The sequence below is a fragment of the Rattus norvegicus genome, chromosome 3 (genome assembly GCF_036323735.1).
Source record: "Rattus norvegicus strain BN/NHsdMcwi chromosome 3, GRCr8, whole genome shotgun sequence".
Taxonomy (NCBI): Eukaryota; Metazoa; Chordata; class Mammalia; order Rodentia; family Muridae; genus Rattus; species Rattus norvegicus.
Window position 1 is genome coordinate 42,740,974 of NC_086021.1, and position 22,243 is coordinate 42,763,216.

General features: G+C 52.6%; 1 protein-coding gene across 8 annotated transcripts in view; it reads left to right on the forward strand.

Annotated features, from left to right (window-relative positions):
* The window catches only part of Nek6 (NIMA-related kinase 6), a 72,033-nt gene that overhangs the window by 46,980 nt on the left and 2,810 nt on the right, over window positions 1-22,243 (forward strand). For all 8 annotated transcript variants that reach the window (NM_182953.2, XM_006234100.3, XM_039105336.2 and 5 more), the window contains exons 5-9: window positions 1,854-1,964; window positions 7,401-7,509; window positions 8,366-8,473; window positions 16,122-16,216; window positions 21,198-21,311. In NM_182953.2, coding sequence (NP_891998.1) covers window positions 1,854-1,964; window positions 7,401-7,509; window positions 8,366-8,473; window positions 16,122-16,216; window positions 21,198-21,311 — 537 coding nt within the window. The remainder of the gene's footprint in view (window positions 1-1,853; window positions 1,965-7,400; window positions 7,510-8,365; window positions 8,474-16,121; window positions 16,217-21,197; window positions 21,312-22,243) is intronic.

Sequence of the window (22,243 nt, forward strand, 5' to 3'; positions counted from 1 at the left end):
GGCACGTACACACTCCACATCTCACACACACACACTCACACATCACAGACACACACTCACACATCTTACACACACACACTCACACATCACAGACACACACTCACACACACCTCTTACACACTCACACTCACACACACATCTTACACACTCACACTCACACACACATCTTACACACATATCACACACACACTCACACACACTCACACATCACAGACACACACACTCACACATCTCACACACACTCACACACACACTCACACATCTCACACACACACTCACACATCACACATACTCACACATCACACACATCACACACACATCTTACACACTCACACACTCACACATCTTACACATACTCATACATCACAGACACACAAAACACTCACACATCTCACACACACTCACACACACACACATCACACATACTCACACATCACACACACACATCACACACACATCACACACATCTTACACACTCACACTCACACATCTTACACACACTCACACATCACAGACACACACACTCACACATCTCACACACACACTCACACATCACACATACTCACACATCACACACACTCACACATCACACATACTCACACATCACACACACATCACACACACTCACACATCACACATACTCACACATCACACACACACTCACACATCACACACACATCACACACACTCACACTCACACATCACACACTCATACTCACACTTCTCACACACATATCACACACACATCACACACACATCACACACACACACACTCACACACACATCTCTCACACACACACATCACACACACACACACACACACACACACACACAATAATAATGAAGAAAAAGTATAGGGCTGGAAAGATGGCTCAGCAGCTAAGAGTACTGGCTGCTCTTCCAGAGGACCTGAGTTCAATTCCTAACACCCACATGGCGGCTCACAACTGCCTGTAACTCCAGTTCCAGAGGATCTGACACCCTTGAACAGTGCACATAAAATAATAATGATGATAAAAATAAATAACAAAAACTCGTAATGTTCTGTGACTGCAACTGAGGCTGGGTTACCCTCCAACAACCTTCTCATAACAACCACAAAACAATGCAGGAGACAGAGGAGAGTTTGAACAGGGCGATGGGACAGTCTGGACCTGCTGATGAGAAAGAGCGAGCTGTAACTCCTGCCTCACACCGTACACACGCGGCTGTGAAATGGATTAGTCTGAAAATGAAATTAAAGACTAAAGTCAGGAACAGTTCTGTAGTTTGTGAGCTGATTTGTGTGCTGTCATCCACCGAGAATTGCCCAGTCCCATCGGTCGGTCCCTAGCGCCCCCTGGGGTGTGCTGGCCTCCCCTAGCACGGGATCTTTGCACACCTACTCAAATCTCTGGCCTCAGCCATTCTCATCAGACCTGAGAAAGCAGCTTTTCCTGCTGGCTCAGACTAGCTGGACTCAAAGACTTCCAGAGCATTTAGAAAACATGCTGTCAGTCAGACCCTGGCTGCGAGCTAATGTCTGTAGTGGTATGGGAATCCTCTCTTGCTCCCCAAGACCCGGTAGCCATGTAGGTACAGTGTCACCACCAGGGAGGGTCCTCTTTCAGATGGAGCTGATTTCTACCACCCTGCCTGGGCTCTACTTACTTCCTCATCATGGAGTCCAGACTGGAGAGTCAGTCAGAGGTTCTTAGGGTAGGAAGGATTCTTAGTTTCCAAAGGACGGCTGAGACATTGAGAAAGGACAATGAGCAGAAGCAGTCTGAGCCTGGCAGAGGCTGGAGGGGTGTGGGGGGCAGGGCAGCACTGGGGCCATACCACTCATCGCTGGCGACTCCTCCTTGGTGCAGCAACTGAACCATCCAAACATCATTAAGTACCTGGACTCCTTCATCGAAGACAATGAGCTGAACATTGTGCTGGAGTTGGCTGACGCAGGTGACCTCTCACAGATGATCAAGGTCAGGAGCCCGGAGTGGGGTGGGCATGGGCTCCTCTCAGTGTGCATGGGCCGGGGCTGGGGGTGTTATGGAGGCTCCTCCATGGCCCAGCGATAGCTTGGCCTGGCTCTGACCTCAGCACCTATGTGGGGTACCCTCATCTTCCTTTCAGGCTTGAGGGAGTGCACAAAACAAAGTAGAATGGTGCCTACATAGGTTGGTGCCTGGGTAAGGGCTATGGTACCCAGAGGGGACTCTTTGGGCCAGCCACACTGCTCCAGCCCAGAGCACTTGGGGACACTTTTCTCAACAGGAAATAGTCAACACCTCCAAAAGTCAGACTCTGTATTTCCGTTTTAGGGTCACTATTGCTGTGGTGAAACATCAGGGCCAATAGCAAATCGGACAGGACAGGGCTTATTTAGTTTACACTTCCACATCACTGTTCATCATTGAAGCAAAGTCAGGACAGGAACTCAGGCAGGGCAGGAACCTGGAGCAGGAGCTGAGGCAGAGGCCATGGAGGGCGCTGCTTACTGGCTTGCTCGGCCTGCTTTCTTGTAGCATGGAGGACCACCAGCCCACAAAGGGCTGGCCCTCCCACATCAACACCGATTAAGAAGATGCCCCACAGGCTTGCCTGCATCCTGATCCTCTGGAGGTGTTTTCTCAATTGAGGTTCCCTCCTCTCCGATGACTCCAGCTTGTGTCAGGTTGACACAGATCGACCCTCTTGTCCGCTTGACACACAAGCACATCACTGTTAGGCCCACAGCCTTTCCTTTCTCATTCGTCCTCAAGATCACACATTAATCATAATAGAGAGCATTTAACAAAAACTTAAAAAAAAGATCCCACCGTCTCTACAAATTCAAACACTTTAAAAATTTGAAGCCTTTCAACTGTGGGCTCCTGTAAAATAAAAAAAGCAAGTTAAGCTCTTCCTCACTTCAATGGGGAAGAACCAAGGCACAGTCTGAACAAAGCAAAGCCAAACTCCAACTGCGTAAATCACTCCGAGTGCAGTGTCTGGGATCCACGCAGGATCTTCTGGGCTCCTTCGAGGGACTTGGGCTCCACCGTCTGCAGCACACACGGCTGGTCTTCTAGGCTCTGGCTGGCTCCCCTCCGCTGCCGCCGCTGCTCTTCTCAAACACCAGAGTCTTCTGCTGCACCTGGGCTGCACCAGTCGCTCCTCCTGGGCCCTCTTCTTGGTGCTAAGCCTCAAATTCTCCTCATGACCCCTTCAATTCTGGGGCTTTAAATGCTACTCTGGCTGTACCGTCACCAATGGCCTCTCGTAGTGCCGAGCCTCAGCTGCTCTCCATGTCCCCTGCATCCCTTCGAAGCCACCTGGGTGACTCTTAAACACTACTAGTTCAGCTGCTAGCACAAGGTATGACCGTGGGCGCCTCTGAACGCATCTCCTGTGTGCCGGTCTTTAGGAAACACTACCAAGACTTTGCCTCAGTGAAGCTGGTGTCTTCTTAGTCACTACTGAGTTCTCATCCCCAGCTGACCAGCAAAGCGAGGTTTCACTCTAGTGGCTCTGGTCTCCTGTTAATCACTGCCAATTTTCCAGCCCCTGCTAAACAGAACCACAGATGCTTAATTCAACATACGCAGCAGTGCATTAAGCAGCGTGCCCTGTGGGTCCAACTGCCATTTCCTGTGGAAGGGGAAACTGAGGCCTAGAAAGGCTGCCTTGTCTGAGAACACCCACTACATAGGAACTCACACGACTTACACAGCCTTTGGACAGGTGATACCTTCATTACCCTTAGCGAGGAGTCCATGCCTTCTCTGTGAGGGACTGAGCAACTTTAACCCCGTAAAACTCAGCACCATATTCCTAAGCTGTCCTGTCCCCATCCCAGGACTCAGGAGTGAAACAACCATGTGTTTGGCTTCAGGGACGTGGCAGCTCCATTGGGAGAGTGCCGCTGTCAGCCACAGCCATGCTAAAGCACTGAGCTCAGAGAGGTTTAGTGTCCAGCCAAAGGCAACACAGCCTGTAGCCTCTGATCCTCACTTCTCCCTTGAGGCCTGTGTGTCCCTGCGGGCATAGGTCCTCATCTCTGGCCCCTAGAGTGGACCCCCATCACCTGCCTCCCCCTTGTCTGTGTGTCCTGAGTAAAGCAAGGCCATGCTCAGCCCCACACTGAGCTCCCAATTGTATTTGGCTATGGCGGATGTGGATTCTGTCTTCCCAGCAGGCACTGGGGATTGAGCAATTGTTTATCAGTTGCTCTTCTGAAATTCGGCCCCTAGGAATATGGTGTCGCTGGGAAGCGGCATTACTGAGCCGTTATCACCGGCTTTTATATTTCCGTTGACACGTTAATGCATTCGCAGGGGTGTTAATCTCCACACGCATCCCTGGTGGGAACAGACGTGATACATCATGTCTTAGGCCCCGTCACTAGTTTCTCCTTCACTTGCCATCCCCTCTGCACGTACCCCAAGTATACGTGCAGCTCTCTGCTATCTCTGTACGCTAACCCCACTTCAGTCCATCACCTTTGCTGGTGGTGCCCCAGCCCTTAAGTTCTACCAGGAAGGCGGGCTGCAGAGTGAGTCAAGGTCAGGGCCTGTGGAATCAGAGGGGGCTTCCTGGAGGAGGTGGTTCCTAAGTGGAGTTGATGGGGAGATGGGGAGCAGATAGGGAGTGTAGAAGTGAGAAACTCCCAGAAAGCTGAGATGCACTGTGGGGGTGGTCAAGTCTTGGTACCAAGGGGTGGTCAAGTCTTGGCACCAGGCAAAGTGATGACCATGGGGGGAGGGGTGAAGTCTTGCAGAGTTTCTCAGTTCAGGCTCAGAATTGGGGACTGTGCTGAGTTCATAGCAGCTTCCTAAGACTTCCTAAGCTTCCCAAGAGGGAGCAGAAGCAATGGTCCTTGTGTTTGGAAGAGGGTTGGGTGGGGATGGAACAGAAGTAGAGACCTGGAGCCCCCTCCTTACCCTCCACTTCCCCTGTAGCCCATGGATTTTAGACTCCCCTGTAATCTCTCAATCTTGGAATGGAGTTGGAGACAGACAGCGGGGGGGGGGGGGGCAGTGCTAGGCAAATGCTCCCCTCCCTGAGTCTAGTGCCTACCTTTCCTGGTGACCTTTTAGGAGAGAGGATTCTGGGAAAAGGCTGTAGGCCAGACGATTCTTCAGACTGGATAGCCAACCCACTACTTTCGTAGCCAGCCTCTCTCTGTGTGCCCTGAGCTAGCCCTGGCTTGGAGTTCAGGTGGGTCAGGCTACACCAAGAATTGAGTTTGGGTAGTGTGGAGGCTGTTCCTGCCCCAGCCTCACCCTCCATCCTCCCTAGCAGATGCCCCTCTTCTCCCAGCCCACAGCAGCTGACAGCACAGGTTCCTCATAGGGCTGACCCTGCTGCATCTGCAGCCAGCTAGGGATCTGGGGGCTGTGCCCTAGCTGGACACACCTGGGACAGTTTAGCAGGCTTTGCACCCAGTTTCCTCATACCCAGCAAGGTGCCTGGGACCAGGTAAACTCTGTTGCCACACCTCTCTCATTCTTCTCTAAGTATCCAGGGGAACCCAGCCTTTGCAACCCCAAGCCTGGGTCACACCACAGTGTTCCCACTGGCCTTACAGGTCACTGGGCAGCAGGGCTTATGTCTGGAGGGCTTGCAGCCCCGGAAGCCGGTCAACCATGGTGCTGGCATTATTTACAAGGCTGGTGAGGCCCAGAGCCGCCACCGTCTGAAACCCACCAGAGACTCAGCGCCTTCCTACTAAATGTCAGCTGGCACTTATAGAATATGACATTTAGAAAATCACCACTCTCGGCTGCACACGTCCCCACGTAAACACTGTAATGAGGACCAAATAACATTATGGTGTAAATAACAGCCCGCCCAGCCTGGCATAGAGGCCTGGGGGTGGCCCAAAGCAGAGGTCTTCTGGGAGACCAGAACAGCTAGCTCTCCAGCTCCTCCTAGAAGGGCCTCGGGAGAGCCTCGAGGGGTTTTACTTCCAGGCCAGTAGCTTGCACCTATCACAGCCCTGTATCTGGAGGTGCCCAGCTCTAGATCCCAGCCTCAGTGCTCCTGATGCTTAGCCATGGGCCTGAGCCTCTCTGGGCATGGTCCCTGTCATGGATTCTCAGCGTCATTAGATGCGATGAGCTCACAAGGCCTAGCCAACCTCCATTTTGTAGCCCTCAGGGCCTTCATGCTGCTTGCTGAGGGCCCAGCAGCATGGCTGAGCATGGCCTGTGCACAGCAGGGCCTTCCTTCACCTCTGTTTCCTCCCCAGGTCCGGTGCTTGGCAATGGGCCACAGTGCTGCCTCTTGCCACTAGAAGCACAGCTTGGTGATAAGATAACTGAGGTACTAGCCATTGCCAGTACAGACCTGCTGCCCAGAGGCTCACACACCCTTACACGCACACACACGCACACACTCCCACACGCATATGCACACACACACACATGCATATGCACACGCACAGGCACACACAGCCTCTTATCTCAACTGTGCCTCAGGATATGTTCCTGCATTATCCTTCCAGAACCTTCTGTTTCAGTCCTCTTTCAGTGCAGCCTGGGGAGTTGTTTCTTAGCATTTTTCTTTCTTTTTTTCTCCCCCTGGTGGTTTGAATGTGGTTTACTAGGTATCCTGGCTAATTTTAAGTCAACTTGACATAGGCTAAAGATATCTGAGAGGAGGGAACCTCAACTGAAAAGAATGTAGCCATAAAATTCCACTATGGGTAGGCAAGACTGAAAGGCATTTTCTTAATTAGCGATTGATGCGGGAGGGCCCAGCCCATTGTGGGTGGTGCTGTCCCTGGACTGGTCTTGGGTTCTGTAAGAAAGCAGGCTGAGCAAGCCATGGGGAGCAAGCCAGTGAGCAGCACCCCTCCTGGCCGCTGCACCAGCTTGTGCATCTGGGCTCTTTCCATGACAGACTGTGATATGGAAGTAGTAGGTAAAATAAACATTTCCTTCTAAAGTTGCGTTGGTCATGGTGTTTCATCACAGCAATAGAAACCCTAAGACACTAAGGCAAGGAGGTAGATTAATGCCTAAACCAAGCGTCTATTTGACAAAGATAAGCCCATCTCCTCAAGGGTTACTATGCCTTTAACAGTGCAGCCCGGGGAGTTGTTTCTTGGCATGACACTGAGACTTGATGATTCTGGGGACATGGGGACAGCAATGACTGTCTCTCAGGCCTGGCTTGGATGTCCTCCTCCCACACCAGGCTTGAACTGATGGGAGTCCTTACTCTCCCCAGCACCTGTGAGCAGATCACTGAGAGTCTCTTCCTCGGGATCTCTCTGGCCAGGCTCCGACCTCATGGTGCTCCTCTGGGCTGAAGAGTGGCGTCGACACAACATGCTGGCCCCTCACTGTTTGCTCAGCCTTTGCTGATGCGATCACTGTGCCACCCTTGCTGAAAGCATGCTTATCCGGGCCTGTCTGTCTGTCACCCTACAGTATTTCAAGAAGCAGAAGCGGCTTATCCCTGAGAGGACTGTGTGGAAGTACTTCGTGCAGCTGTGCAGCGCTGTGGAGCACATGCATTCCCGACGTGTGATGCACCGAGGTGAGTGCCCTGTGTGGCCAGGGCCTCTAGCCCTGAGCTCTCGAGCGCGCGCCCCAGGAGCTGTCCTGAGAACGAGGCCATTTAGTGTTCCCCATGCTGGGTACCCAACAGCTGCACTCACATCTGTTCCATGTGAGGAGACACCTGTGAGGGCGAGGGAGTCTGACTGACTCTGATGCCAGCTTGTCACCACATGAGCTTCAGGGAATGGGGCCATCTCAGCACTCGTGACTCCCCTCGTCCCAGGTGCGGCCAAACCTGGTGCGAAGGCCTCTTTTGCCCAGAGAAAGAGTGTTTCCCGTGGGCTTTGACATCTTGGTAGGCATTGGCTGAGCTAACTATATCCCCACCCCACCCCAGAAAGTGCTTTCGGGAGGCATTTCGAGTTGTGAGGTGGTCAGTCAGGAAGGTGTCTTTCAGTTGGTATCACCTGTGTGAGGCCCTGCCCTGGTCGCTGCAGTGCGAAGCTTCCAGTCAGTGTCTGCCGTGCGGTTGACACTCGTCTGGCACAGGGGAGGCAGCTGTACAAAAGGAGAGCATAGAAATCTCTGCCCTCCATTCACAGCCAACCTGTGACGAAGGGGAAAACAGAGTCAGTTACAGATGAGGTAAATGAGGCTTCGGGGAGAAACTGTCCCCAGGTTCCACAGTGGGTGGCAAGCAGAGTCACAGGGAAGCCTCTCAGAGAAAGGAACCCTTCTATGGGCTTTGCTGTCTTAGTAGAAGTTGGCTTTGCCCTGAAAGAGGGCCTACCCTTCTCTGAAAGGTTCTTCATGGTCACTCCCATGCCTCCTGCCTCCCCCAATCCCTTCTAAGCCTGCTCTTCCCACACCAACCCCATGTCCTCGTCCTGCAGACATCAAGCCTGCCAACGTGTTCATCACAGCTACGGGCATCGTGAAGCTTGGTGACCTCGGCCTGGGCCGCTTCTTCAGCTCAGAGACCACTGCAGCCCACTCGCTAGGTAAGAGGCCTATGTTCCCCCACAGCCCCTGTAGGCCTGGGCGACCCGACCTTCGGAAGGGCATACATTCTCCTGGAACCATTTGCATTGTGTGGGGAAGATCTTTTTTGAGTCTTTTTTTTTTTTTTTTTTTTGGTTCTTTTTTTTTTTTTTTTTCGGAGCTGGGGACCGAACCCAGGGCCTTGTGCTTGCTAGGCAAGCGCTCTACCACTGAGCCAAATCCCCAACCCCATCTTTTTTGAGTCTTAAGAGTTCCCTTGCTTCAGGATAGATCCAAAGTAGAGGAGGGAACTAAGGCCAGAGGGGGCCACTGCAGGGTGCGCGCAGGGGTTAGGGGGTTCTCCTTGTATCCCCAGGTCATCTCTCGAGTACTTTCTGGAAAGCTAGCAGACCCTGTCATACAGAAAGGGTTGCATCTGCCAGGCTTGTGGTCCTTTTGCCGTGCCCAATTGGCCCTGTGGCCTACTCCCCAGGTGGACCTCTTGCAAGACTGCGAAGAGGCAGCCTTGGGGGATGGGGCGGGGGGAGGGATGGATTGAGGAGGAAGCACAGCTGGGAAGGTGGAGAGGGAAGCACGCCCAGTTGTGGGAACTGCGCATGAGCATAAGCAGGTGTCTGGGTATGCGTCCAGGCCTTTGATGTCCCTGTTGGGAGTGTGGAGAGGGCTTCAGGTTAGGTGGGGCTGTGCCGGCTTCAGAATCTGTGTACCTGGTTTGTAAGAGCAAGACACTGGCTTCCCTTTAATTAGTTTAAAGAGCTGGCCAGTGGGACACAGAGACAGCTGTCTGTGTTGTTAGCCCAGGTGCAGCAGGGTTTCACCAGGAATCCATGAGAGGCCGGTGTCTCCCAGCTTCTCCCCCAGTCAGTTCCCAGCATCTCTCGGGATCACTGGGGGAGACCGAAGAGGCCGAGAGCCGGCATTGTCTGCGTCAACCTCCCAGAGAAACCTCTGGTTCTACTCATTTTCACCCGACTCCACGGCGCCAGTCTGGGTGTCTCCCATCACCCCGCACCTGGGTGCCTGCGGCCAGCCATGTGCCAACAGCAGCTTCTGGTGGCGGCATGGGTTTCCTGTGGGAAACTCCCCTCTGGAAACTGTTGCTGCTCATTCGGGTCATGGTGGCTCAGGCATGTACTCGTGAGAAATGAGCCAGCTGTTTGCAGGAGTGTGATGAGGCCCGGGAATACCTGGGCTGGCCTCTCCCTTGACTCCCGCGGCCTTCCCCAAGGACTCGAGGATGCTCTGTCCACTTCTCCACTGGGACTCAGGGAGTTGGAATGATTTCAGGGTCACATGGTATCCTCCAAGCTACAATGCTGACCAGTCCTGTGTAGTGCCTACTTCACAGGGACAGGCTTGAGCCTCCATCAGTCAGGGGTCCCCAGCTACTGACTCTGTGACAAGAAGGAGCCTCAGTTTCCCAGCCTGCTCTAACCTGTTTACTGAGGTAGGATGCCGGTGGCAGAACCTAGGGCCTCCCACAGGGCCGGCAAGTAAGTGCTCTACCCCTAATAATGTACCTCAGCCCCTGTCTGGCTTGAGAGTTTGGAAAAGGTCGGAACTCAGAGGGAAACTGTCAGAGAAGAGCAAAGGCGCTGCTTCCTGGGCCTGTCAGTCAGGCCCGAGTCCCACTCTGTCCTGTCTTGGAGAAGATGGCTGCGGTGGCTAGTCAGAGCTGGTTAGGATCGCCTTGTTAGGGATGACAGAGACCCGGCTCCTCCGACAGTGTGATTTTATCCGCTCAGACTGCTGCACTTATTACATTAATGAGAAGGAACTGGGACTCGGAAGAGTCTACCCTCACATGCCAGGCACCTCCTGAGGCCTCCTGAGCATGGACCCCGCGTGATGGGTGCAGAGGGCCTCCCAGGCCCATCCCTGCTCCAGGCCATGTGCACTGGACTCCAGGAGGCACCGTGGAGCTGAGGGTGCTCCACCAATCTGCCCTTGCTGAAACAGCTCTGGCAGCTGAGGCCTGTCCTCTGTACCTACCCTGGAGGTTGACAAGTCAGACCCACAACCCGGGACCAGAAATCTCCAAGCTCCAGGGGGGAGCCCGCTTTTACTACCAGTTCTGTATATAGCTAAGTGCGCACAAGTCTGGTTGGGCACAAAAAGGAGCTAATTGCTATCACACCGTGACACAGGAAGGATGTAGGGGCCCTTCACACCCTGTGTGTGACTATGAATTATTCATCTTCTGCATCTAATGTGCACCTACTATGTGGGAATGCTGGGGCAGTAGCCACATTGTCCTGGCAACCCCCTCCTTTACTAAAGCTGCTGACCCGGAGCTGGGCTTATGCAAATCCCTTCTCTGCCTTCCCTCCCTGACCCCTCCCTATGCTTGTATTTGCTAACAGGAGGCTGGCATGAAAGGGCATTAGTCAGTGCCATGGTGGGGCTGACAGGTGCGGTACCCAGCGGTGGCAGAGTGGCTGCCTCGGTGTCAGGAATAGGAGCCGTAATTAGAGCTCGGAACAGAATGAGCGTCAGACGAATTACCAGGCAGCAGATCATATTTGTCAGGAAGGATTGCATACATAAAAATTAAGTGACAGTACACGCCGGCATAATGAAAGAAAAATGAAAGATTTGCCTATACACAGCTCACAAGCTACAAGCAAGTGTCTCGCTCCAAGCAACGGCAGCAGCTTCGAGACAAATGGTGGGTCTGGAGAGCAGGGAACGCAGGCCTTGTGCTTGGCAGCGGTGACAGTGGTGACAAGGTGCCTCAGGCTCAAGACTGGACGGACGGGGCAGGAAGGGAGGTTGCTCATACCCAAGCCCCTTGCAGGGATGCCTGGCCTCTGGGACTGGGGATAATCCCATAAGGGACAAGGCCTGGCTTAGTCATGGGCTTGCAGACCATTCTTTGGCCTTGTGCCATGCTGGGATGTGTGACCCGGAAGGCTTCCTGCCTTCCAGGGGTCACAGATTGGCAGAGAGAGCTGGTTAGAGGATGGGTGGATCGCTTTCCCAAAAGGCAGAGTGTGCATGCAGATGTCTGCTGTGAGAGTCTATCTGGTTGAGCCCAGTGTCACCCAGGATCCACAGCCACCCTGTACTTGAGTATCCACTTGTTCACTGTAGGGACAAATCAGAAGAAGTGGGGCTTTAAAAATATTTAAGAAACATTTTGCTTTTCTAAGATGGTGTCACACCCAGGACTTTCATTCCCTTGGCTGAGATGGAGACTGAAGCTGAGAGAAGGGAGACCACGTCAGCATGAGGGCAGGAAATCATTCCCATATCCAGGTGGCCTTCAGAAGAGCCACCAGCCCACAGTGTGGCAGTGGGCTTGGGCCGTGGATGGCCCAGGAGGCAGGTCAGAGAGGGATCCCACCAAGCTGTCTGGGGCACGGACACAGTGGGGAGCAGAGCTCACTTTGCCAGATGCCCGTGCCGCCGCGTGCATGACCTTGCTGTGCGTGACCACAGCGTGCTGTGAGGTGGATTTGTGGTCCACACAGACAGACATCCCCAGGGGTGTGCCCTCGTTAATGAGAATTCATCATGGACCAAACTCAGTTCTGACCCCCACTCTCCACTGTGCAGATGGGAAAGCCAGCTGCTAAGCACGAGGTCTCACTGATGAGGAACCAAGGCAGATCTTCTTGGCCTTTGGCTAGAGAGTGGCCAGAGCAGGTCACACACGACAGGCTTCGGTCCCCACCTGGTGGGTGCCACAGTGGCTTTTCAAGGTGTGTTACAGAAGCACCACCTGGGGAGGGTCAGCCTGCAGACAGATGCTGGCCTCTTAGGTGAAGTCTGCCTTTTTCCTGTCTAACGTTTCAGAGAAGTGAGCCAGGTCACTTGTGTGTCTTGACAGGAGTCGTGCATGTTGTGGGAGGACTCTTTGGTCGGCCTTCCACTTTGAGGCCCATGTTCTGTGGTTTCTGCAAGTTTTGCAATCCCCATTTCTAGGATAAAGACCCAGGTAGGTCAGGTTGGGTAGACTCCTCTTTCTTCTGCACAGTCCCCCTGCTCTGAGGGACCAGGCATGGCCAGCTCTGATGCACCTGTGAAACTGCTTGGTGCAAGGCGGATTGTGTCGGCTGGGACAGGACCCCTGTCCAGGGAGATACCCTTTCCTGCCAGTTTCCCCAGAATCACCATCCCTGGGGTCTGGAGGCCTCCTGTGCCTGCCGCAGGTCCGGGTTTCTCTGAAGTCTGTTGTTTAGTCTGTTTCACACAGTGATGCGTTATGTTCTGTTACGTCTGTCATTGGTAGAAAATCCAGGTAAAGTAGATATAGCTGGAGGATGTGCTGTGTTCTTCAGCTTCATACTCTCCTGCAAAAGTCGTACAACCCCCCACCTCCATAGCACCCCACCTTTAAGAGGCACAGACTGAGGAAGCCTGGGTCAGGGACCAGAGGGTACGGTGCCCTCCAGAATGGGCCAGGCTGTCCTCAGCTATAGTTTAGGATTCCCAGGTGAAGCAGAGGTGAGTAAGGCTTGTCTGCACCTCAGACTGCAGCAGTGTGCTCCCAGAAACCTGTGAGAAAGACAAAAGGCCAGACTCCAGGCCTGGACAGTGGCTTAGCTGGACCTTTACTAGACCCCTTCCTGTGGTGCAGCCTTTCTGGGTCTCTGGCTAGGACAGGCCTGTCCCAACTCATGATTAGCTATTCCCTGCTGGACACATCCTGGGACGGGCAACTGTCACCTGAGAGTCCACCCAGAACAGGGTCAGCTTGGAGTCACCACAGCTCCACCAACACTGGAGTAGAGAAAAACGGGAAGGCAGGTGTAGGGACAGAGCGATGGATGTGGGCTCTGATAGGCAGGTAACAGATGAGTGGTTAGTCGAGGACAGACAAGTGGATGGATGACATGTTGGAGGCATCTTGGAAGAAAGTTCCTCCCTGGACATGGTGTCTACATCTGTAATTCTTGCACAAGAGGCAGAGGCAGGGATCGTGAGTTCAGGGTCAGCCAGGGCTGCTTAGTGAGAAGCTATTTCACAAACCAAGGGCTGGAAGTATATATTTCGGGAGTAGAGCACTCGCCTGGGTGAAGTCCTGATTCCAAACCCCACACTGCAACAAAACAGGAAGTGAAAGGTGCAGGTGAGGCTCGAGTTCAAGGCCCGCTTGTTCCACATAGGGTTTCAGGTCAGCCAGGCTACACAGTGAGACCCCGTTTACAAACAAGAATTTTCTTTAAATTACACCAGTGAGGTAGAAGGGCAGCAAGAGGTAAGAGGAGGCAAGGACCTCTCCCGCCTCTCCCGCAGCACCCCTGGATTTCACTGCAGGCTGTGGCAAGGACCTGCTTTACAGCTAAACAGTGAGAGATGGTGGTGGCTGTCCTTGCTGGAGCTCCCCAGTGCATAGGCACAGTGGAACAGAGCTCAGAGGTGAACAGACAGCAGCTAGAACTGGTTTGGGGAGGTAGACATATTGGCACAAGATGTGGAACCCCCTCACCTTCAAACAGGTCTGGCCCAGGCTTCCTGCAGATCACCTCACCCTAGAGTCCCTCCTGCCCGGACCTAGGGACAAAGAGGAAGCCAGAACAGGTGGGAAGAACCAGAGGCGGCTCTTACAAGGCTCATCAGTGGGGCCTTACGGCTGTGGTGCAGCCTTTCTGGGACGCAGCTCCTGGCCAACTCCATACTGTTATCCTAGCATTATGGGTACCTACGGTTGTGGCACCTAGTTGCTGAGACCAGTGATGCTTGCCCCTAGGTTCTCCTACTGACCAAGGTCTGTGGAGTCTCTGCTCTGGTTTGACTGCAATGCCTTTATAGCTTAACACCCGGCCATCGGTTTGGTTTTGTGTTCTCATCACTGGGGTGAGCAAGTGTTTATTCGTGATATCCCACTTGACCTCACGAGGGCCAGCCAGAGTTACACATGTTGGCCGGCAGCCCTTTTACTCAGGAGCCACCAGCCCCTGATTCCAACCATACAGAATCCATACAGGATAGGAGGTTAAATTTTCAACTTTGCGTGCTGGCTGCCACTGTGATAAAGTAACGGTCATGGTTAGACATGTGAGTTCATGAGGATCATGGCTCTCAGACCACTGTCTATTGAATAACTGGGACATTAGGCTGCAAAGACTGAAAGACATGTGCAGCCGGCTATATAACATCCCACGAACCCCTTGACTCCTGCTGTGGACCAGAGCTGTCCTGCCCAGGGTGTCAGGAGCCACAGCCCAGAGAAGTTTAGAGCTGGCCCCCTACCGATCTACAGCAAAACCGGGGTTTTATTTCACATCCTAAAGATCCCATCACCTCCTAATTACGCCTAATTATGCTAGGGACTGTTAGCATGTAGTTTTGGGGGAGGTTTCAGACCCAAGCCATCTGGATCCACGGCGGGTAGACTTTGAGGTGGTTTTCTCTGTCCATGTGTACTAGTTACTTTCTAGTTGCTGTGATAAAATACCACAACCAAGGCAACTTACAGAAGAAAAGGGCTTATTCTGGCTTAGAATTCCAGAGGGAGAGTCTATGAGGAAGCATGGAGGCTGTTGGCTAGTTTTATGTCAATGTGACACAAGCTAGAGCCGTCAGAGGAGGAAGCCTCAACTGAGAAAATGCCTCAGTAAGATCAGGCTGCAGGGGCTGGGGATTTAGCTCAGTGGTAGAGCGCTTACCTAGGAAGCGCAAGGCCCTGGGTTCGGTCCCCAGCTCTGAAAAAAAGAACCACAAAAAAAAAAAAAAAAAAAAAAAAGATCAGGCTGCAGACAAGCCTGTAGGGCGTTTTCTTAATTAGTGACTGGTGTGGGAGGGCCCAGCTCATGTGGGTGGAGCCATCTCTGGGCTGGTGGTCCTGGGTTCTATAAGAAAGGCTGAGCAAGCCATGAGGAGCAAGCCAGTAAGCAGCAAATTCCATGGCCTCTCTCTCTGCATCAGCCCATCTCCAGGTTCCTGCCCTGTTTGAGTTCCTGTCCTGATCTCCTTCAGTGGTGAACACTGTTGGTGAAGTATAAGCCAAATAAACCCTTCCTCAATTTGTTTTGGTCACGGTGTCTCTTCACAGCAGTAGCACAGTGACTGAGACAGCAGCAGACAGGCAGAGCGGGAAGCTGAACGATCGTGATGAACTGAAAGCGCGATGCGGCTGTAAACTCTTACAGCACGCTCCCACTGACATCTTCCCTCACATGGCTGCACTGTTAGACGTTCCATTCCCTCCCCAGACATCTAGAGATCAAGTGTTCAAGCAACTGAGCCTGTGGGGACATTTCTCACTCAATCTGTCACATCCTGGTTTGCCATTCAGCTCTGAAAGGCATCTCTGGTGAACTGAAAGACTTCGTCATCATGAACTTGATTATTTTAATGCCTTTGACTTTATCTAAGCCTCTTGACCTGCTTGAGCCTCCACTTTCCCTCATGTGTGTTGGTCAACTTGGACAGTGGTTCTTTTCTGTTGAGATATAAACTGTCACCTAAAAGGACAGTAGTCACTTGCCTCTCTGCATTGAGCGGTCACTTTGAATCCTGGCCCCTAACCAGTTCTTAAAAATAGAGATTCTGAGGATCCACTTAAAGTTCATGGGGTCCCAGGTCCATTTCATTGCCCTATTAGCATGGGCAACCGTCTCAGATGACCAAGGAGGGGACAGGCCCTATCTCTTCTTCCTGAGGCCCCCACCCTAAGTCCCACCCCTTGCTGTGTTGCAGTGGGAACACCATACTATATGTCACCCGAGAGGATCCACGAGAATGGCTACAACTTCAAGTCAGACATCTGGTCCCTAGGCTGCCTGCTGTATGAGGTAAGTGATGGGCTGCACGGCAGCCTGTGGGGACTTCGTGGAGGCACAGGTAAGACAGGCTCACCTACCAGTTTAAGGAAGTACCAGTGCTCCAGATACTCACCTGCAGACTGAACCCTAGTTTCAAGACCCTTGGGGACCAGTCCTTCACCCCTCAACAGACATGGTGTTAGTAACGCCGTCCAGGCAATGATTGCTGGAAGGGTGGTTGGTAGTAAGCTATACTTCTGGGCTTCGAGAAGGAGATGGAATAGCATTGTTCTTCCCTGGTGTCTTTGGTAACCACGTCTGTATATTGGTAAACAGGCACTGGGAGTGGGTACGGACTCAGGCTTGGCTCATGCCCGTGTTACCCCTCCTAAGGAGGTACCCTGTTTTTGCAGTCCAACAATGTGGGTCTCACTGCAGACCTTTCACCTCCCTAGCTATGGAATGGGGCCATCCCTGGCTGTTTCCAGATCTGGTAGCCAGCCTGGAGCCAGGGACAGGACTGTTGAATCTTAGTATGCTCAGGATGAGATAACATAAGAAACATAAGCTCTACCCATCTCAGCCATGGTAGGAGGATCGGGGGTTCCTGGGAATGGGTCTAGGGGAGCATAGGCACCAGGAAGGGCGAAGGATGTCTCCATGTTGGTGGCTGCACCTCCCACTTAGGACATACTACGGGGCATTCCCAAGAGTCTCCACTGAACACTGGCCACCTTGCCACAACATTGGAGCCCTAATGTACAGGGTGACAGACAGGTGATTGATTTAGGGTTAAACTAACCCTAAATCAATCTGTCTTTTGCTTCCCTGGAGCTGAGGTGGGGTGAGGGTCTGTCTTGGACTAGTCAACCTGAAGGTCAAAACTCTCAATTTCTTTACAAAGTGTAGAGTTCCTTGTCTTTTTGAGCCAGGAGGGGCACCATGGTTTTCTTTTCTGTAGGGGATGGGGTGGGACCAAGACCTGGTGTGCCAGAGAAACATCACTACTGAGCTGCGCCCAGCTGAAGAGGATGCATTTTAAATGCCTGGCTAGAAAGGATGTCCTTGTAGAGCGGTTGGGTGGGCCACCTCCTGGGGCTTGGTAGCCCTGTATCAGGAAGGCCTCTGGGCTTTTCAGGCCAGAGCAGTCAACAGTGGGGTAGGTCCAGTCTTTTTGAGACTCTGGGCATCAGTTTCAGGAATAAACTTAATGAACACCTGAGTGGGACCTACCTGAGGTCAGAGGGATTCAGAGACTCCTCTGAGAGAGCATCACCCATGCCTGTCAGGTGCTGGAGTGAAGGGACAGCTGTTCAGGAGCTCCCAAATGCTCTTCATGAGTAAGGTCTGCGAGAGTGAGCAGTTCTGAGGTCTGTGAGCTGCCCACAGAACCCCCAGCCATTGGGTCTTCTGGGGAGATAGTGTCTGGCAAGAGCCCAGACTGGGCGAGTCAGCCCCTCCCCCTCTAGCTCCAGCTGCCCCATGTGTGGGATGGAGTCCCTGCCTTGTAGAGAGAACATGAAGCCGTGATTGAGGCACCCAGCTCCAGACACTCCGGCCTCTCTATGAACCCATGGACCAGCTGAGCTGCGCAGCTGGCATTTGCTGCCCGTCTTTGGAAGCCCGACAGCTTGACATATTTCCCTTTTTGCTTTGGCCAACGGGAGGTCTCAGCACAGCTCAGCTTGGGTCCTTGTGGAGGGGGTCCCCTTTGACCTGCTCTCATGTGTACTGTCCCTAGCCCAGATGGCTTATCATTTTCCTTTTTCATCCTCTGTTGTGTATTTTCAGAAACCGCTTCCTGTCCCCTTAAAGTCACAAGTGTCTCTAAACATAAATAAATGCAGGCCAGTCTGAAGAGAAGAGCTCTGTGCATTCCCCAGGGCCAATGGAAGATGACAGCTGGCTCCCTGTGTTCCTGCCAGCCCTGGTCCCTGCCCAAGCCTTTGTTACAGCTCCTCAGAGGCAAATGTACCCAGTCTTGGTCTGCACCAAGTCCACGATCATGGCCTTGATGGGTTCCCAGCCAAGCAGGCTGTTCTAAGTCCTAACTTGGTGCCTAAACACACACTTGAGGAGGTGGCTTCCAGTGTGGTGGCAGGGCTCAGCCTTGTCAGTTGATCTAGTTGTTGGCAGTGTGTCGCTGCGTGCCTTGTAGCTATGCAGTAGCAAAAGGCAGTGGGAAGCCAAATAAATCAATCAGTCCTCTAGGAATATTCACCCACAGGACAGGACAAAAGGTGGCATGGCCATTCATGGGCTGCCCTCCAGGGTGACAATGGGCTCTGTTGAAGCTGGCATCCCTCTGCACCCCTGCAGTGCATTAGGGGAAGAAATGTATATTTTCCCAGCACACAAGGAGGAGCCTCATCTGGGCCCAGTGCTGGGTAATTGGCAAGAGATGTCCTGCAGTCATGGCTGCCACCTCCCTGAGACCACCTGTGGTGCCTTCCTGTGGTATCAGTGTAAAAAGAGCTGGGACAAATATCTCTCTCTCTCTCTCACACACACACACACACACACACAGACACACACACACAGACACACACACACACAGACACACACACCTCCCCCGCTTCCTGCTTAACTTAGCTTAGACCATTGAGGATTCATGTGGACTCCATGGGACATATGGCATGCCAACATGGCCTAAGGTGCAAAGAGGACAAGATCAGAAACAATCCCCTTGGCATCCTTTCTTGAACCCTGAGAACTGGCTAAAGGCCCTTTGCACTTTCCTGTGGAGGAAACGGAGTGGCATTGAAGCTTAAGGCTCACTTGGTACCAGCCCCTTGCAGTGGGGACAGAGACCCAGTAAGACAGTGGACTGGGGAAACCTGCTTTGGAATTCTGGCTTAAACAGTAGACTGGCCCAGAAAGCCCCTCCCTCAGAGAACTGGGCCACACATCCTCTCCTGATCACCCGTCACTCCAGGCTGTGCTTGGGAGAAGGTGGGTGACGAGAGTATCTGGGGTCCTTTTCTCAAGTCAGGTTTCCTTCCTCCACATCTTAGGTTCTCTGAGATAGATACATACTCCTTACACATAGAAGAGAGCCATGACTCTGGTAGTCTATAGGTAGTAAGTATCCGAACCCCCCCACCCCCCAACAGCAAGCCCTTTTGCTCCGACCTGCCCGGGGCTGGCCGGCCACCGGTCTGAGTAGATCTCGCCATCCTGGGTAATTGTTATAATCCCCATGTCGCCAGCAGGCCCTAAAGTTACTTCACAGACTGCTGTCCTGATCAGGGTGGCAGTCCCGTGGCCAGCAGCTGGATGGTGAGTAGTTTGGACATGGCTTCTGTTGGAACCTACAGCTTAGAGAAACCCTGATAGTAGGGAAGGCTCACTGCTACCCTGTGCACAGCAGCTCTCTGTGATGATGAGGGGAAGGTTCTGGAGAGGAAGGAGAGAAGATGGCTCACCCCTTGCCCCATTTTTCTGAACCATTTGGAGTTAGTTGCAAAGGGCTACATTTGTGAAAGTCCAAACAGACTGGCTGGTGAAGGGCAGTCAGTCCCTCTCCCAGGTCACATAGCCATCAGCAGAGCCAGCATTAGTAGACTGACATTCAACACCCTGTCTACCCATAAGCCACCTTCAGAATACTCACCTGGATCCTCCAGCTGTGGCTGAGGGCCACCTAGGAGCCTTCGAGGTTCCCTACTGTGCTAGCAAATGTCCTTTCGAAATTGCCCAGTAATTGCTGGCACCAAGGTTCGTTTTAATTTTTTGGAGGCATGTCATGCCATTTTGCAGGCTCTGTGGTAAAACCAGCTCCTCAGTGTGGGTGGGGACTCCATATACTTTCCACTCCATCTTGTATAGGTGATTGCAGCCTAACTATGACGTGGGGTGCAGACAGACTGGGAGGCGGGCATGATGACCCAATGGCTTACTAGCAAGAAGGATTGGCTGTCATTTGGCAGGATGCATTAGTGAGCACGAGTCAGAGGAACCACTTGAATCCCACTATGGACCTATCAGCAGATGGGGCCGTCCGGTGCCATGCTGGGCTATGTCCATCCCCTGCAGACCTTCTCTGAGGCTTCCCTTAAGTGCCTTAAACTCCGGGTGGGGAGTCTGGGTACTTAAGGGAGAAGTTACCTCCTGGGATGAAAACATAGTAGGACCACCATCCCAACAGTCCCGTCACTCACCAGTGCCTGCCTCTCTTCAAGGTGCCCAGGGTGCTGTGTGAACCTTGCCACACCCTGTAGGCCAGAGCCTCCAATGTTATAGGGCTAGACAGCCAACTTTTAGGGCCTAGCTTCTCTCTGCCCTGGAGCTTCATCATTCAGGCAGACAGGTTCCCAAGAATGGTGTCCCACTGTTCTTTAGACAAACTGGTCAGAGCCAGGTATGGTGGCACTCACCTATAGTCCAGGCACTCAGAGTCTGCAGCAAGAGGATTACCAGAAATTCAAGCCAGCCTGAGCTACACTGTTAGTTACAGGATAGCCTGGGCTACAAAGAGCGAGCCTCAAAGAGATAAAGGTGGGTTGGGAAGTGCTTGCCTTGGGTGCATAAGGACTTGAGTTAGAATTCCCAGAATTCTGAAAAAGCCACGTAGTGCGAGTGTGTACGGGGGGAAGTGGACAGACTGGTCCTGAGGGTCACTGGCCAATCAGCTTAGGCTACCCATTCGACAGACTTCATGTCAGCGACAGACCCCATCTCAAAGGAGCACTAGCTCTAGAGGCTAGCTGTCCCCTGAACCACACACATATGCGCAGACAGAAAAAAGGGAAAAAAGAGAGCTTTTAGAGAAACTGTCAGGCCCAGTCTGGTGAGCAGCCGGTCCTTGAAAGAAGGGGCCCTAAGTGAGCTGGGGACATAGCCTCAGGATTCAACAGCACTTCCTTATTGCAACCCCAACCTCCCTAGGCTGGAGGGAGAAGCCCACAGGACACTGCAGTGGGGGACCAATCAGTGGCCCCTCTGGCTTCTCAAATCCTTTTAATTAGACTTTAAGGCTGGTGTTTGAGCCTTTGCATTCCTTGCCCTGCAGATGGCAGCTCTTCAGAGCCCCTTCTATGGAGATAAGATGAATCTCTTCTCCCTCTGCCAGAAGATTGAGCAGTGTGACTACCCGCCTCTCCCGGGGGAGCACTACTCTGAGAAGGTGAGCACACGGGGCCGGGCCTGGTGCACTTCCGGGATGGGGGTGGGGATTCTGAAGTGCCTGAAGTTTGTAGGATGGCAGCAGCAAACAGATGCCCTACGACCTATTGCTAGGTTAGTGGAACCGAGTACCAGGGAGGTCAGAGGTGACCACCCTGGGCTCACTGGTTGGTCTCCTGCTCTGGCTTACAAGGCCCGTAACTATGGATCTCTGACTTTCATATTTTATGCTGGGTGCAGGGGCCCTGGACAGTTACTGGCTGTGTGAAGCTCATCCTCAGATCCATCATTTTTATAAATGGGTTAAATTATATCTCCCTCGTGAATAAACTACAAAGGACAGCTGACAGGTCTCTTGGCACAATAGTGCCTCAGGGCACAGGCAGACTCCCTTCACTGTCCTTGAGGCTCGGCTTCCTCATCTATAACATGGGGTCAAAACTACAATCTCCTGTTCTACCACCACCATCAAAAGTAGCAATTGGAGGTATCAGCTCCATGTGAATATTTGCAAAACATCTGTGATGTCTGTTGACAGTGGATGCTGAAGGTGACAGTCTAAGGTCTTCCTGGGGCCACTCTGCAGGACCCTAGGCCACTTCCCCATAACTCACTAAGGCACTGGCTCTCAGCCTGTGGGGGTGGTGCATCAAATGACCCTTTCACAGGGATTGCATATCAGATATCCTGCATATCGTATTTACAGTTCATTAACAGTATCAAAATTACAATTATGAAGTAACATAGCAATGAAATGATTTTACAGTTGGGGTTACCACAAAAGGAACTGTATTAAAGGGTTATAAGCATTAGGAAGGCTGAGGACCACTGCACCAAGTCCATCATCCAGATGAGTTAAGGCTTTACAAGGAGCACCTTGCATATAGGGGCAAAGCCTAGGCAGAACCATGCAGACTCCAAGCCAGCCTGCAG